Source organism: Neolamprologus brichardi, chromosome 7 (assembly GCF_056152115.1).
Source record: "Neolamprologus brichardi isolate AB-2024 chromosome 7, ASM5615211v1, whole genome shotgun sequence".
NCBI lineage: Eukaryota > Metazoa > Chordata > Actinopteri > Cichliformes > Cichlidae > Neolamprologus > Neolamprologus brichardi.
Genome location: NC_142110.1, coordinates 26,780,021 through 26,799,031, shown reverse-complemented (window position 1 = coordinate 26,799,031; position 19,011 = coordinate 26,780,021). Strand labels below are relative to the sequence as shown.

Here is a 19,011-nt window from a genome sequence, read left to right as displayed (position 1 = left end):
TACTGTGTTAATGTGTCTGTGTTAGAATAATCACCCAGTCGGTTATTCCAACAAACAGATTTCCTTTGAATTTGTAGGCTTGGATTTTACAATACAATACTTTGTATTTAGATGTAAATGTAAGGTTATTACCTTACATTTACATCTAAATACAAAGTATTGTTGTGATAATTATAGTACAACCTTCCAGAAAACAAGTAAAGTAATTACTTTTGTATTTTGAATACAGGTTACAAAGCAAAAGATCTCTTCTGAGCACTGAAACTCATCTCCTCAAGCCCCCATGGCTCTTTCTAAAATGTCCCATGCCCACCTCTTTCACTCAGAACTAATCCCACCTTTGCTTTTAACTTCATGTTTCTGTTTTGATCTGGCCATCTGTCCAAGCCTAGAAGGACTGAGATGGGGCTGACTGAGTGACTACTCAGCTTCCCACCTCTCTCTTTTTGTTCTGTGTTGTTGTTCAGCCCTTCTGCTCCCTACATGTACATGCACATGTTAGCATATGCACAATAACCTCATATTGTGTAGGCACATATATAGCCGCATGTGTAGTTTGATCTGGTGTCCTGGTGTACAAAGGGCAGGGAACAGCTAATCCAGTCATATCCGGCCTAGTTGGAGATCTGCTCACATAATGTGACTGGACTGGAGCTTAAAATGTCTGAATTTTCAAACATAGAGCACTGACAAATTAATGTGTAATGGACACTGAGAATACAGTTATGTGAAAAAAATTTATAATTTAATATTTTTAACATTTCAAATATTAAAGTAATATACAATGCCAAATTATGTAAGAAGCTAAGATTTTATGGTAGTTTTATTAATTCAAATATTTTAATTAGTTATAAATAATAAATAAACAACTGCTATTTGGAAGGTTCAATCCCTGCCTCCTCCAACTGAAGTGGCCCAGGTGAAAGACACTGAGCACAAATTACCCAATCAAGTTTTTAAATCAACCTAAGCCCACTAACTAAAAGTATTTTGACTGTGGGAGGAAGCCAGAGTACTGTGGGAAAACATGCAAACTCCACATAGAAAGGCCTCCGCCAGATGGTGGAGTCAAAACTCAGGACCTTCTTGCTCTGAGACAACAGTGCTAACCACAGCACCACCGTGCTGCCAAGATTACACTGTCATTTAAAAAAATAATAACAGTTATTAAGTATATTAAGTCTATAATATAGACTGAAAGAACCACATTTGCTGCAAACAAATCAGCAATGTGTTAGGAAAAGCACTGTATTGCAAGATTTCTATGAATGTGTGTGCAAACATCAAGTGATTTAAAACTGCAAGTGCTGCTAACCTACTGCATCTGAATCCAGCAGGGAAAGCACAAAAGGTTCTATTATTAAGACACATAAACACACCTTTAGTGAACATTTAACACTCCACCAGTTAGTTCGAACATTCAATTCAATCGTATTTATATAGCGCCAAATCACAACAACAGTTGTCTCAAGGTGCTTTATATTGTAAGACAGACCCTACAATAATACATACAGAGAAACACCCAACAATCATATGACCCCCTATGAGCAAGCATTTTGGCGACAGTGGGAAAAGGAAAAACTCCCTTTTAACAGGAAGAAACCTCTGGCAGAACCAGGCTCAGGGAGGAGCGGCCATCTGCTGCGATTGGTTGGGGTGAGAGAAGGAAAACAGGATAAAGACATGACGTGGAAGAGAGACAGAGATTAATAACAGATATGATTCAATACAGAGAGGTCTGTTAACACATGGTGATTGAAAAAGGTGACTGAAAAGGAAAAACTCAATGCATCATGGGAATCCCCCGGCAGCCTATGCCTATTGCAGCATAACTAAGGGAGGATTCAGGGTCACCTTATCCAGCCCTAACTATGTGCTTTAGCAAAAAGTAATCTTAAAAGTAGAGATAGTGTCTGTCTCCTCAATCCAAACTGGAAGCTGGTTCCACAGATGAGGGGCCTGAAAACTGAAGGCTCTCCCTTCCATTCTACTTTTAAATACTCTAGGAACAACAAGTAAGCCTGCAGTGTGAGAGCGAAGTGCTCTAATAGGGTGATATGGTACTACAAGGTCACTAAGATAAGATGGGGCCTGATTATTAAAGAGAAGGATTTTTAATTCAATTCTGGATTTAACAGGCAGCCAATGAAGGGAAGCCAAAACAGGAGAAATCTGCTCTCTCTTTCCTGTCAGGACTCTTGCTGCAGCATTTTGGATCAACTGAAGGCTTTTCAGGGAGTTTTTAGGACATCCTGATATTAATGAATTGCAGTAGTCCAGCCTGGAAGTAATAAATGCATGAACTAGTTTTTCAGCGTCACTCTGAGACAGGATATTTCTAATTTTAGAGATGCTGCACAAATGGAAGAAAACAGTTTTACATATTTGTTTAATATGTGGATTGAAGGACATGTCTTGGTCAAAAATGACTCCAAGGTTCCTCACAGTGTTACTGAAGGCCAAGGTAATGCCATCCAGAGTAAGAATCTGGTTAGATACCATATTTCTAAGATTTTTTTAAACACAGTGAGGTTTGTTATATAAAATGTACGTTGAGTTGGTTCCTGGGAAAAAACAGGCTTAAAATTACTAACCAATTACAGTTTTTCTGTATTGCTAAAACAATTTGTGAAACATCCACCCATTTTCTCAAAACCTTAAACATGAATCCAAAAATCTTAATGTACATTCAAAAAACTCCAGACTTTTCTTACAATCAAACTATCAGTTATCCTGTTCAAAACCAAACAATGTGTTCACATCATACACAGTAAGTGAAAATATATTCTCCACAGAACATTTGTTTGACACTACATGAAATAATTGAAGACACAGCATCCAGGGCATGTAGTTAACAGGAAATATTTTTTTGTAAGTGTATTTAACAAAAAAAACCCCAAAAAACATGATTAGATTAATATGAAGAGCTGAATGTAGATAACAAAAAAACAAAACAAAACCCAGATGCAAAGCACCACATCAACATGTCTTTGCACAAATGACACTCAGGACCTGTTTCCTGACCTGAAGGCACGAGTAACAAAGCCTTTCATCCACCAGAAAAATCCTTAACATGCAGGCAGCAAGCCAAGGGGATACCAGGATACTGACCCCGTCCCCAACAGGTTTATTGCCTAATTACTTGGTGTAATATGAATGGCCATAAGGGAGGTTTTTATCAGTAGGAAAAGCTGTAAAACTTATGAAAAAACAGTTAAAACTAATAAACCTATGAATGTGCTTGTGTGTGGTGATCAGCAGTTTAAACAAGTTAAGAATTATAAATGGCTTCAAGCGCACATTCAGGTCTGTGCGACTCATTTAGACACACTGAGCCATGCCTCTGTGCTACATGCACACATTTCTGCATCTCTGCCATTCAAAGACACTTTGCATATAGTTTATGTAATATTCAGTACAGAACTGTAACTTTACTCTTTTTCAAGAAAGCGATTTTTAATTCAGTGTTGTTATATGAGCCTTACTTTTAATGGATTTCCTACTACTAGAGAGAACACACATAAGGTTTAAGGCCTGGACTAGTTTGAAATCTTTTGTCACCCACAATGGAAAATGACTGAAAATAAAAAATAGGAATCACTTTATTCTGCTCCTAATTTTTAAATCCTGCACTCAGCTTTGCAGTCTCCAATATCCCTGAAATGCACTTATGGCCTGTACCACTACACTTGCTGTCTTGGAATGTCTGATTCCAGTCAGTCTTTGCATGTGATTGGCTGCATGGCGTGCCGATCAAAATAAAGTCCCACTCCTGCCCTGCAGGCTGGATGTTTGACACTCCTGCTCTAGACCCAGGCTTGTTCTTGATGGTCTCCCTTACTCAATTTTCCCCCAGGTTGAAGGTATCTGTTGATAATAATGTGGACTCTGGGTCCTGTTGTGAAATGAAAAGAACAAATTACACTTCTATGAAACCTTCTGCTGTTGTGTTTGAAACCTGTTGTTTTATTTAAAAGTTTCAATATTACCAGGCAAGAGAGTGCTTCGTAAGTGTAATGGATCTTCAGTTTAAAATCATCCGCAGTCTTGTGTTAAAATCTCAATGGACAACATTTCATTTCCAGATAATAATGATATTTAAATTAGTGCTTTCAGCGTTAATCTCGTTAAAATGACGTCAACGCCATAACCGCATTAACGCGGCAGATTTCCGTCAGCAAGTTAGCACGCCATGTCAATTCGTTAGCGCGGTTAGGTCATTAACGGGTTAGCGTTGTGCTAACTCGCTAATGGAGATTTGCCACGTTAATGTGGTTATGGCGTTGACGTCATTTTAAAGAGATTAAAGCTGACAGCACTTATTTAAAGTAACTTTGGATTTTTCAAGGACTCTGTGTCTCACCCCTTGTTCTCTCATTCTGCCTTGTGTCCCTCACTCTCTCCTCCCTCTGTTCCCTGGCTGGGATTCATTAGTCTGCGTCTCAGTGTCTGTGTGTTCCCCATGTTTCCTGTTTTACTTTGATAGTCTGCTGTCTGGTATGCAGTATGTTCAATTTTGCTTCCACCTGTCTCATCTGTTAGATTGTTGCCAGCTGTGTTCCCCAGGTGTTTCTTCTTTGCCCTGATTCCCTCTCATATTTACTGTCTGCGTCTCTGTCCTATGATCTCTCTCATTCTCAGACTGTGTGTTCTGCCTGTTATTTTACTTTCTTTCACATTGGTCTTTGTATTATTACATCCAGCATCTTGATGCATGCTCAATCATCCAGGTAAGTAAATCCCAAAAAGTTGATTCTGTTCTGCAATGACAGCTTACATGAAAAGGGAAAGACCGTCTCTGAATAGAGGAGGGAGCCTAAGGGTACACCTTTCGCCACCTTACAATGCTGTGATTGCAGCATTTCCCCAACTCTCTGTGAATGGTACTCATGGTCTTTGATCAGTGAGCTTTGATCGGTGGTTGTTGATCAATGGTCATGACGATTTGCATATTAATGATCAAGGAACTGACCTCACAGGCCATTGTTCTTTCAGTGGTGCTAGTTTCAGTCATTATGAAAATGTACTGTTTATAAGATTGGGCAAACCTGCAGTCAGCTGAGACTGAAGAAGTCACTGGGGTGATGATGAAACATTTCTCCCACCCAAAACGCTACGTCCAGATGAACAGAATCAACTTTTTTGAGTTAAGTTCTGCCTATGGGTCTGCGTTCTGGGTCCTCCAATCCTGCCCACTTCATACGGTACATAACACTCAAGTCACTACTATGCAGACTCTGGCTCCAAAAGTGCAACATGGTAGCCCACACAAATGGAAAAATTTAATATTGTTAAAAAAAAAAAAAAAAATTGTAATAGGAAGAACTAGAGTTACGCCGTCACTCTTTTATATTGTCATTTGCTCATTCTTGAGGCAATGCACAAGTTAGCATGTCCCATAAAAGGACAGACAGGAATATTATACAGGTCTCTACTTTAAAAAAAAAAAAGAAAAAAGCCTTTACTGCCATCTCAATCCATCCCAGAAAAAAAGAGGCATTTTAAAATAGAAGAAAATGAATATTTTAAGGTGCTTTTTTGCTCTGTCCTCTCAACACTCTCCCACTCTGCAGCTGCTCGCCTGACACAAACCTCTTATGGCCTTTTAACCAAGAGTTAATTAGTCTTTTCTTTATCAATGAATGGGTTAATTGATTAATGAGAAATGGTAATGGATTTATCTGTAAACAGCCTCTCATTTGCTTTCAGCATGCTCTTCTCTTGTTGAGGTTTCCCAACACGTTAAACTTCAAGCTAAACAAAGAAGAGGGTTGTGTAGAATTTCTTGGCCCATTCTAATTAAAACTCAAGAATCCGTTTCTTTTTATTATTATTCATCTCACATCTCACTTCATTGATATTAGCCCTCTTTCACGGATTACACTCCTTCACTTGAGCCACTTTTCCCTTCATCTGTTATGCTCAGTGGCAGATGGAGTGACCTTATCCCACATTCAGAGCTCCCTTATGTCCTGACTGCTCTCAGAATAAGAGGTATTAAACACAACAAGAGAGAAAGATAGGGCTCTAATTTCAATCCCCTCCTCCTCTGCGTTTTTACATCATTATGGTATTAGCTGTGAGTGAGCGACAGAGACACCAATAAAAGGACAGAAGAATGAATGTGGGACTTCAAAGTGCAGCAGCAGAGGCAGAACTCGAGAGGAATAATCGGTCAGCTCAGCGTGGCTTAGCAGGGATTCCACAACTTATATGAAAAACTTCAAACTAAAGAGGCGACATGAACAGAAAGGAAACATGAAATGAGATGGAGTTTTCACTGCAGTTGTTTAAATACTGTTGACTAAAATGAATTACTTCGAAACTGACACTTTTAAGGTATAAATAATGAAAGAAAAATACTAATAATATAATATAATATTTTTGTGTGCATTATTTATACCCGTATTTTTGGGTCTGTTAGATGAGTTTCTTAGGACATTAGTTAGATGGGGAGAAAAGAAGCGGTAGCAAGTAGCCAGTTAAAACAGATATGGGCTAATATGAGAGAAATATGGTCTCTTTTTCTAGTCCCTGTCAGTACTGTAACTACAGAATTCTGGATCAACTGAAGTCTTTTTAAGGAACTTGTAGAACAACCTGAAAAACAATGAAGAGCAGTAGTCTGGGTTTGATGTAATTAACTAGTTTTTCAGACAGGATGTTTCTCATTTTAGAGATATTGTGCAAATGCAAGAAAGCAGTCCTACATTTTTATTTAATATTGAATATTGAAGGGCATATTCTGATCAGAAATAACTCAAAGATTCCTGACAGTCTTACTGGAGAGCAAAGTAAGGCCATCTAGAGTAAGTATCTGGCTTGATTTTATGATAACCTCAGTTTTGTCTGACTTTAAAGGCAGAAAATGAGAGGTCATCCAGCTTTTTAACTCTTTAACCCCCTAGGACCTGGCGTCCACATATGTGGACATCACATTTTGGGTTTTCTAGACCACAATACAAAATTTTGCTCTACCATGGCCTGATATTCTCTTCTCAGAAACTACATCAGGTAAAAAGATTTGTTTTTACATTCATCAGGTTCCAATCACCCCAAATAGCAAAGAGAAATTAAAAATGAATGCCATGAAAGAGTTCAGGTCTTAGGAGGTTAAGACATGGCTGTAATTTAACTGTAAGGCAAGGCAAGTTTATTTGTATAGCACAATTCAACAACAAGGTGATTCAAAGTGCTTTGTAGTAGTATTTTAATTAGTAGTAGTAGTAATTAATTTTAGTAGTTTAATTGGTGTTCATTGTTTAGTCTCATATATAAAAGAAAGCTGGGTATCATCTGCATAGGAATGAAAATGTATCCAGTCTTTTCTAATAAACTTGATGCATGCTCAATCATCATAAGTAAATCCCAAAAAGTTGATTCTGTTCATCTGGACGTAGCGTTTTCAGTGGGAGAAATGTTTCATTACTCATCCAAGTGACTTCTTCAGTCTCAGCTGGCTGCAGGTTTGCCCAACATTATAAACAGGTCAACTGCTGCCTAAGTGAAAACCCTTAGTGATCCCGTGTGTGTTAGGAGTATCAGAACAGTTGAGACACATTTTTCTAAGCACCGCATCTCTGTGGCCTTCAAACCCCAAAACACGCTGTGTCAAAAATTGGTCCCTCCTGAGGATCGGGTCCCCAATTCCCCTGCAGTTTGAATCACTACATATACTTCTTATATTCCAGACAACATTTTTTCCGATGGAGCCCACTCCCAGTCTGGCATTATTTATGTACTTTATATACAGTATATACAAGTGCAGTTCAGCCTCCATAGAAAACTGAGACTATAAAATATATGTTATGATATATGATATTTTGTCAAGTTAAAAAGTTGTCTTGTGAACATATATAACATTTATCCTGAGTTTAAACAAAGTGAATCAAATTGTAATAAGATATTTAACAAAACTCTTCTCCAACTGTGTGGAGAACAGATGATGAAGTCAAACTGGAGCTGGTTATGTAGGAGGGGCCTCTATACATTTTTCTCTCTGTTTCTTAGGAAAATAGCACTTATGACTATGGAAAAAGAATAGGATAATTGAGAGAGGTAATAGAAGAAAGAGGGGATACAGCTTTTGATTGTGAAGTGAATGATGTGAATAATAATTTGAGGTGAAAGGAATTAATTGGACATAAAGCCAAGTAGAGGAGGGTGGAGGAGTTTTTCATGATCGTCACTCTATTTCAGGGATTAAAGAGGGTGGGAAGGCATGACACAAACATGCACATATCAATATTATAGTCATATAGAAACAATCACATGCACTGACAAGTGATACACGTATTTTAAATTAAAGTGATCACAGGTATGAAATAACACATTTGGGGTCATTAACTGTGATTAATGCAAAATATATTGTAAATGCTCTTCAAAGACTTAGATGTGGTTGGTTAGGGTCTACCTTACAATAAAAAGTGCCATGAGGCACCTGTTGTTGTGATTTGGCGCTGTATAAATAAAATAAAATTCAATTGAACTGACGGAGTTCTCTTGCTCTCCAAGAAGCACAATTAGAAAGACATTTAAACATGAAAAATCTCCAAGTTAGTAGATATGTTGACTCCATCAGCTTCATTACCTGTGTAATCCAATACCCACCTCCTGTTTTTGACCAGCCACAGCTTTCAGCTGCAGCCTCGCCACTGCTGCTTCCAGCACAAGCTGTCCAAACCCCGCAAAGTATTTACCAGAAAGTTGGAAAAGGTTTTTGAAGGTTTAACTCAATGTGTTGTGGTGATTAGACAGCAGTATTGCACTTATGCCACTGACAGCTCAAGGATAGCCTTCATGGAGTTGTTACAGGATTACACACTGAGGTGGGTACATTTTGGCGAGGCATGCCAACAGGTGTTATAATAAAAATTTCCTTGTATAATAACAGTATTATTTCAAAAACAATATTTGGAATGTGCACTTTCATACTATGAACATTTTCCAAATTACAGGTCACTGAAGGGTTGAAATTTCTTTTGTGTTTTTTTAAACCATCTTATTTTTTCAAACATTTGGAGCTCTCATGTCTTCTGAAGTATAGGTGCTAGCCACATGAAATTATTAAGAACAGAAAAACCCCAAATAGGATCAAAAAGAATCATTTTTGTTTCCCCGTTGTTACCGTACTATAACCCCTTTATTACCGAGGCGTAATAGAAAGTGCTACCATGAATACTTTTGGCTATATAGTGTACAAAAACAAACCTTACATTATGCCAACATATCAAGCATAAATTCTTATTCTCAAAAGGAAAGCATAAACATTTTTGTCTTGGGTTATTTAACCCTTTATTGCCACACAACTGATTAGTAGCATAAATTAAAATCTGCTTACTAACCGTAAAGTGATTATTGAATTTAGACAGTAATGCATCACATTGCTGCTTTTCAAACAAATGCAAGTTGATTTGTGTGTTATGTTTGTGCATCATGTTCATAGTATAATATTTAGGGCAGATTGCCAGATTTCCATCAATTTATCTGCTGGCAGATTTAATATAATTATTTGTTTTAATCATGAAATAGTGTCTTAAAGGCTAAATTAAAAAGACTACTTTTTCAGAAGCAATTTTCAAAGTTGGATTAAAGCCAGTAAACAGTTAACCCAGTGTCCTGCACAGTGTTATCCCTATGGCAATTTTATTTCTGCATTTTTCTTACGTTTTTGTTTGTTTGTTTGTTGTTGTTTTTTAAATAGCAACTATAGACGATAATATATAATATAAAGTGTACACAAAGCTCATTATTTTCTAGGTGATCAGAAAATACTAAGGGGTCCCTCTTGTGGTACTGGGTGATATTTGCTTCAGCTTCACTGTTGCTGGATGGCTGCTCAATGAAAACACAATTCCAAATGAATGGTCATGTTTCTGTTTTTCTGCCTCAACCATCACAATTTGATGAGCCATATTTGGGGGTAGCTTGGCCATCTAGTTTGTAAAATTGATAAGACTTATGTGTCTTGCTAGGATAGAGAAGAGAATCTGTTAGAATTGTTCATAATAGTTTGTGTTCACACATAGTTAGATTGTAAACCAACATGCAGCAACACATAGTTGCTGTTTTGCTTGTGTGTGTTTATAGGAGTTATACATCATTGCATTTTATTTTTATTTGCTTTCTACACAGCATTCCAACTTTTTTGGAAACTAGGTTGCAAAATATGGCACAAAGGTGTTACAGAGGGAGCAAACTACAGACAACGGACACAGAAACACACTCGTCCAATAGTTTTCAGCTCATTAGGAAAAGAGTAGCATGTCTAATCAGGTTTTGTATGGATGTTCCAGGGTTATTATGATCTGATTTACTTTTAGTGGTTATTCATCACATAGAAAGTGAGGAAAGAGGAAGATGATATTGGAAGGATGGATGACCGTCCACCACAACAGTGTCATTCATGTTGCATTTGCAGCATGTAGAAGAAGAAAACAAAAAAACTCAGTAAATTACAGGCAGACAGATTAATATTGCCATGGCAAATTATACTCGATGGTTAAGATAAAGCCATTTTAACCATCATAAATGGAAAAACTGATATATGGAGTATATTTGATATATCGGCCACCCCTAATGCAAACGCCACACAGAAAGGCCCTGGCAAGATGGCACTAAACAAACTAAACATTCCCTAAACTGAAAAATCTGGGTCCAGACCGAGGGAATATGACAGAACATTTTGTTGCCTTTGGCTTTTTATATTCCCCAAATTAGAATTATGATTTGCCTTATTGTGAGACACGTAGATATAATTATATAATAACTATAATCAAAACAGTTATCAGTTGTTAGGCTTAGCAAAGCCTAACTAAAGGCAGATGAAAAACACGTCACCAAGTTATGCTTGTTAATTGAAGTTGGTCACCAGCTAAAACAAGGCATCATGAGGAGCACAATTACCAGTTTTCAGAGTGGCTTTCACTAGCTTTCAGACTTAATGGTAATTTATAAGTACAAATAAGCAGGTGTTTTGTTGTTTTAGAATTAATAAAAACATCTTCCAACCTCCCCCTGAAAGAGCTCGTTACTTTTTCCATGTGTTTATGTGTACACAAACACCAGTACAAACATAAATGGTGACACTGCTCTGTGTCTATCACATAAGTAAAAAGAAAAATCATTAGCAATATTAACTTTACAAGACTTTAATATATAGTTATTCAAGCCTATTCAATTCACTTTAGTTCAATTCAGTTTAATTTATAAACGCCAAATCACAACAGCAGTTGCCACATGGCCCTTTAGACTGTACCTACAACAATAAAAGGAAAACAGAAACCCCAACAATCAGATAACCCCTCGTATGAGCAACAGTAACAGTAAGAAACCTCTGGCAGAACCAGGCTGAGGGAGGGGCGGCCATCTGCTGCATAAAATAATTATAAAAAGTATTATTTAAAGAAAATGGTACATTAACATTTAATTAAACTTCAGTAAATATTGTTTTTCTTTCTGTTAACAACAATGAAATGATAAAATGTATATAAATTATTGCTAATATTATTTTTTATATTTATATGATTATTTAATATTATATATTGTTTTGTGTGAAGTGTTTTGAGTGGTCAGTAAGGCTAGAAAAGCTATCATCATTTTACTAAACTACATTTAATTTAGCTATGAATGTATTTTATTTAACAATGGTTGTTATTAAGCCTTCTAATGGACTGGCAGAATGCACCTGCCTTATGCTCTATGACCATTGTTGAAATGAAATTATTTACTAAAATATATATATACTAAAATGCCATATAACCATATAGTGCAGTATTAAGTTGACACGGCCCTGGAAAAAAAGGCTTCCATCAGATGCCTATGAGGAATCAAAAGAACTCAGTGAAGTGTTGATATTTAACAATTGGGGGCTCGTCCGGGATTCTAATAGGAGGCTAAGGAAGACAGATTGGGTGGTCTGGGGGCTTGATCAGCAAGGCGAACAGAGACCCGGGTCATTTTAAAATAAAGGTAAGCAGCACCTGTTAATCAAAGTGTGCATATTGTCTATCTAAATTGTCTGTTTGCTAAGTTGATCGAATACTCAGTGTCAATTTGCTGCAGTAGACAAAGAGGCGGTGTGTGATCCGTCCCAGTGTGTTAGAGCAACGAAATTGTGGGTGTAATAAGTAAATAAGCCGAGTAAACTAATTGGCTGTTGTGGATAATGACTGCTGTGGATAGGGACTGAAAAGTGTATGAGTAATTATCCTTAGGCATGGTTGATCCACTCACTTTCATCTCAACAATTTCATTTCAACACCATAGATAGACTCCAGTCCCAGGATGACCCCAAACTGGATAACTGATTAATTTCAAATCAGTTCACTTCAATTAGGATTTATTTGTATAGTACCAATTCACAACAGCAGTTTCCTCAAAGCACTTTATATGTTAAGGTAAAGACTCTAGAATATTAGAGACAAAACCCCAAAAATTAGAGATACAAGCACAAAACTCAAACTATGAGAGAAGAAAAAAATGGCATGTAATAGTAGAGCACTGCTTGATTGGAGGGTAATGAGGTTAAGCAATAGTTGAGCTGTTCTTTGCATCACAGGAAGGTACCTCAGTAAGCTTAGTCTATGGCAGCATAACTGCATGCAAAATGCCACCTTGTGCAAAGATGAACTCTGCCAGGAGCTTTAGCGCCTTATGGCGAACTTAGGAAGAGTCTCTCTCAGTCTTGTTCACTATAAGATCAGCAGGTGTTTATGTGAGCACTACATCAGTCATAGTCAGAATTTCAGTCGTGCCAGTGAAGTTGGAAACAGTATGCCCTGAGGACTGTAGTCTCATTCAGCAGGATAATGCAAGCTGACGCACAAGTTCCTTCAAAACTTTCATCATCTGGCCTCTAATGTCTCCACATCTCTATAAACCCAAGAATTATTCCTTGTACTTACTAAAAATGTTGTCAAATTTTTCAACTTGGAGGTAAAACACCATCAGTGTGGGTTTTGTTGAAAAAACATGGCAGTAAAAATAGCTTGCTGCTTCCTGCTCTGGTTATCAGCCAGATCATCCCTCCTAAGTGGTGCCAGACTTTCCCAGTAGGCCTCAGGGTGTTGCTTCCCTTTGTTCCATCTTGAAGTAGTGCCATTAATCTTTTGCAATAACACTTGAGCGCTTTTATTTTTCTATGCAAGCTACAATTGTATTTGTCTTTTCAAATGCTTGAAGAAGACATTCACCATGTCAAACAATATAGCTCCACTACAAATCAAACCTTCTTCACAATGCCATTCTTTTGATGTTAAATTTCAGCTGCTTGGAGTCTTTGGGAATCCTTTGGTACATCTGATTAGGAGATTAGAAAAAACCCTGAAAATTGGTCTGAGAAATATAAGAAAAGCAGCTTTGTGAGGTGTTTACAGATTTCAATTGTGGTTGCTAAGAGAGGGCAGGGTGTGTGGTCGAGCTCCTCAAGTGCTACTTTACAGCCTCGCTCACATGTTTGGCAGGATTGGAGCTCTGATCTGCTCACATCAGTGTACCAACAAAGTCTTTTCCTTGGAGCCACAATTTAAGTGTGAAATGAACCTGCTTTGAGCTGTGAATCTGCTATTAAAGGAACTCTGGAGGTTTGGATGGCTCCGATGGATTACAATGCAACACCAAAAGATTTTCCATAATTGTGTGGAAGCTCACAGCAGCAAAACTCTTCCCATGACCCAGCTGCACTCGGTCCTGCCCCACTGTGTGTAAAAAGTTACAAACAGCCCCCTTTTATTGTCCCAGCCAAAGAAAATCCTGTAATGTTGACTCAAAACAGATTATTCCTGCATCATACAGAACTGTTGTTAAAAACTATAAAATTATTTGGAAGTTATGGATGAAATGAAATATTCAGTTACAGTGAACATTTGCATGATCTGTGCAACTGTGTCAGTGGTTTCACGAATGGTCAAATGGTCCATCACAATGAATTTTGGGACGGCATTTTCTCCTCCCTTTTTATAAACGATGGTTCAGTGTATCATATGCTAACGGAAGCAATAAAAGAAGCGTTGAAGTGCTTCCTTTTTTCCCCTAAATATTTGGAGAACTGAACAACTCTTACCACCGTGCAGATACTGTCGGGTCACATCTCTCAGTCAGGAATCTTCCGAAGCAAAATGAACTTTTGGAACGCTCCCAATGGGAGCCATCTTTGTGTGTTATTTTTACTGTCATATTACAAAAAATATATTATAGTATATGATTTTGAACTGAATGGAACTTATTACGTGTTTAATGGTCACAGAACCTTTACAACTAATAACATCAATGTTGCCATCTGTTAGAGGAGTGCATACATTTTCTGATGCTGATAATATTACCACGCCTTACAGGGGTTTTTTATTTTCAAGGTATCAATTTTTTGCAGTCACTTATGTAAAAATTACATTATTTTACTTACAGTGTGGCATTACCGTAAAATTTATTAATTACAAGTAAAATACTAGTAAAGTACTTAAGTATAAAATAAGTATAAAACTGCTTATAGAATGGGTTTATGTGTTTTCTGTAAACAGCTGCCAGGTACCTGAATCAGAAATATAAACAAATCTTTATAAACAAAAAGTTTTAACTAATGCAAAACTTCTATTCAGCCTTACATTTTATTGCTATATTCCTGCTGTAGCTCACCAGCAGGAATACTGGAAACAAAGAAATTATGTTAACACCGCATACTGCAAACATGGCAGCTATTCTCTTAGTGATTAACTTAGTTTGAGGTAAAATATTTAATACAGTTTTCAGAAAATGACTATGTGGATAAATTGGATCACTTTGATTCAAAATACATAGGAGATCTTTTAAAATAGAAGAAATTATTGACCTGTTGTGATAAGACCAATCACTGTAGAAAACATGGACGACCTAACAGCTCTCCCAAAATGAAGCAAAACCGTTTCTGTCGCCCCCTGGTGTCTGGCTGCAGTATAGGTCATAAATCCTGACTCCTCCATGTTAGTGAATGGGACTGGGGTCGCTAAAACAAGTTCTTTACAAATAATTTTTTTTGCAAATATGCTTTCTCCCATTATTAGTACTCATCATGCTGATTTGTGTTCAAGGGGTCTCCTTTCTCATAAGTTTGATTGTAATTACTACCATAATGCTGTAAAACCGGGGTGCAAACTCATCATAACAGCTTTTACTGGCAACTGCAGACCGCCGTCCACATTTGAAAATTTACGCAATAATTTGCGCACATACATCACTATGTACGAATCATTGTGGGTTCGCTTTTCATGGTGCCTTTGCACCTCGTAAATTCTGCAATTTATACTCCCAAAGACACAAGGTTGTTTAATTTTCCTTTGTTGGGATAAGAAAAATGCTGTATATCTGTAATCACTTTGTTGTTCTTGTCGATGCCAGGTGTCATATAATTCAGTGCTAAAATCACACTCATATAAATAATACACACAAAATACAAACTGGTAAATGGTTATATTTACACATTTCAAAGAATATAACAACCAAGCTGTTATCAACCGTCATCAAATATCAACCCTATGGTTGTTAAAGCTGTCTTAGGGTGGATCATTGATCATTTTCAAGTTTTATGGTTGCAACATTTCGACATTACATCCTAGAAATCACAAGAATTCCCACATTCACTGCTAAATCAACACATACTTAAAAATTCATAAAAATTTTTTTTTACTTGTTTCATGCAAACACCGCCATATTCTTCTTAAAAATGTTTTTGCGTACATCTGTGATCATTTTCACATGATATGGCTGCAGAAGTGTGAAATTATTACATACAGAAATCAAAGCGTCATCCCATTCCGTGTAGGCAGGGAAAAAATTTTTTCCAGCACTGCCACTGGATACTTTTGGGATTCTTGTTTCACATCATATTGAGGGGCAAGTTAAAAGGTCTCTCTCTCTCTCTCTCTCTCTCACTCACTTTCAGTGCTGCCAAATTTGGATTTAATTCCTCATTACACTTGTTTTGTCCTGCTGTGTGTCTGTGTCCAGATCCTGGAATGTCTCAATCTTTGTGTTGACTGTCAGGTCTACTTTATTTATAGTTTAAGTTTACATTTCATGTCTCCAAAAAAGAAGTGAAGAAAAATAATTTGTGTTAGTTCATCATTGTAAAATCAGTTATTTGGTGGTCACTATATATCATATAGTATTTTAACCATTTTTCCCCTCCCAAAGGGAGGGTAGTAATATTTTATAAACCAAATAATAATGAATTTTGGAAAAACCCAGAAGAACCATTGATGAGTCTTTTCACTCCTACAAATACAGAAGTTCTAAAACAACAAATTTTCTCCTTTAAGGGCAGAAAAAAATATTCCACAACATATTATACAAGCATGGCTAAGGAATTACTCAGCATCTATTTTTTGTATGTAAGTATTTAATATTAACTACGGAACAGATGACTTGACAGCCTTAGTTATCTTCATTGGCTGAGAGCTGGAAATAAGAGATGTAATAAGCAGTTTAATTGATGTAAACTTTATTTACAGAATAACATAAAAATCACAGGCTCATGCCATGCTCCTACAGCCTACAAACACAGAGTGCTTCCTTCTGCTGAACAACAGTTTGGACAATGCACTTTACAGTGGCAACCACGTTCACCCTGCAGTCTGGCTTCATGGCTGCGGTTTGTTAAGTGAAGGTTAATGGAGAGTTTTACATACATTATTTACAGCTGAGTAAACCCACAGCACAGCGCAACACAACTGCACACATGTAAAAAAAAAAAAAATTCTCAGCGGTCACTTCCTTCCTTCAACAAAATAAGCCTTTTTTGTTTTTTTAAACTGCACCATTAATTGTACACCAGCTCCAACCCATTTCAGGGGAAAACAGTAGCTTCTAGACTCTGAAGCAAGACTACAAAAACGGATGGAGTTACTAAAGCAATGGATCTGATTCATTTAGTTTACAAAACCACTAATAAGTGGACTGGAGAAGTCTACTTTAGAGATCCAGACAAAAGGAGACCGTTATGAGATCAGCCCGTCCTTCAGTGCAAGCTGATGAGAGTTTGAAACATTTTCCCACTGTTTTCTGATGGGTCAACCATTGCAAACACTAAAATGAGAAAATAACCTGCAGATTAATAGAGAACATCTAGTAGTTAAAACCCTATACCGAAGTGTGGACCAGCCAATGTTTTTGGTTACACTTTTGCTCTTCCTGTGATAACAAAGCTCAAGAAAAAGCCACAAAACAAACCAGATACTTCCTGAAAGCCCATCATCTGAATATCTGGTTAAAGAAGATGCAAATAATCCACCAGAATCTGAATAAATGCAACTCAACTTACAATATTTTCAAGTCTGAAATTGACAAAAAAAAAAACCAACCAAAAAACAAAACAAAACTTTAGACACGTTAATTAAAGTAGGTGCTGGAGTTTTACAGTGTCACTTAGAGATGCCAACCATGGGCCAGAGGACAGAAAGCCTTTATTATTATTACTTTTTTGACTTCATGCAGCTATACAGTTGAAATTTAGTTAATGACTGTTAATGTGAAACAATGGTTTTAAGTACATTAATTTTTTGAAGGTTATCCTTTCAGCAGAATATAACATTAATTCCTATTTATAATTAATATGACCTGGACTCATTACTGAAGCTAAACTCTTGAGCAGTGCAGCAGTAAATCAGCCTGTCCCAGCAAATTTCACTCTCCCAATAATGACATCTCCTATTCAGAGGTGGAGAATGAAACCTGACAACTGGATTCACATCAGAATATAAAAGTGTTACTACACCAGAAAAGGGGAAAAACTGAAGGCTTTTGCAAATAAAATTTAAGAGCATCTTCTCAGATTTCCTGCTGAGGTAAATTTAATTCAGTGTGTAGAACACATCCTTTAAAATCATACTGAACTGATGCAAAGCTGAAATCACAGAAACTATGTATGACCAATAGGGGGCACTCACCTCATGTCACGCACCTCATTTTGGGTGTCTACCTGAATATTGCTACTGTTGTGTCCTTGACATTTTCCCCTGCAGCCAACAGAAGTGTTGAACTGTTCAATATATACAAAACAAAAAAAACGAGCAGACAAGTGGCTGAGGAAGCTTCATAATACAGAGTGTACATAGAGGGCAAAGACAGAACAAAGTACATGATCCTAATTCTCTAACAACTACAACACCACCAGTGCCCCTCCTCTCATATTGCTGAAGGGCTTCAGCTTTTCACTCTGATGAACAATAACTCACATTCTGATAACAGTAGCTGAAAACACCTGTATGGTTTCTACAGGGTGCGTTTTATTTCTAACAACATACAGGCACAGTGGGTGGAGTCAGGTTCAAATCTGAGGCGGGGTCCTGTGTCTTTCTCTTTCCCTCCGGCAGAACATCAATATAAAGACAGCATGAGTTAAAAAGGTGGATGGTCCATTTCTTACTAGAGGACTCCACAAGGTTAATGGATGAGATGATGTTGCTCCTGCTTCACTGCCGTTTACTCTTTATCCTCTCTAGGCGTTTCTTCAGGTCATCCAGGTTGGCAGCTGGTGAAGCTGAGCGGGTGTTGGTGTGTGTCGGGGAGTGAACGTTGTGCTCCTGCATGTACAGCTCCCGTGACTCTTTCAGCTGTGACAGCTTGCTTTGCAGCATGTCGGTGGACGATGCCACTGACGGCTTTGAGGACAGCAGGGAGGAGATGGTGGGTCGCTGCTGAGCCTCGTCCTCACTTCCCCCAACACTCTGTTGCTGGTGGAGGCAGACAGAGGGCCAAAAGACACGTTAGCTTTGGCTAACGACTACTAACAAACACTCATCCTGGAATTAGGGCTGTGCGATATGACCAAAATCTCATATCCTGATATAAGACATCTATCGTCCCGATAACGATATAAATCACAGAAATGTAACATTTTCTGTAAATTCTGTGAATCTCGGGCAGCTCAACCTGCGTGAAGTGTTTCCAGCTGGGCGTCGTGTACCTGGAGTCGATGCATGAAACTATACATTTCTAGACATAAGTTGTAACAGCCGCCATTTTCTTTGTGAGTATTTATTA

General features: G+C 37.5%; 1 protein-coding gene across 5 annotated transcripts in view; it reads right to left on the bottom strand.

Moving 5' to 3' along the window:
* Positions 1-16,454: 16,454 nt before the first annotated feature.
* The window catches only part of ckap5 (cytoskeleton associated protein 5), a 44,276-nt gene continuing 41,719 nt past the window's right edge, over positions 16,455-19,011 (bottom strand). For all 5 annotated transcript variants that reach the window (XM_087843389.1, XM_087843392.1, XM_087843390.1 and 2 more), the window contains one exon: positions 16,455-18,701. In XM_087843389.1, coding sequence (XP_087699515.1) covers positions 18,441-18,701 — 261 coding nt within the window. In that variant the 3' untranslated portion in view covers positions 16,455-18,440. The remainder of the gene's footprint in view (positions 18,702-19,011) is intronic.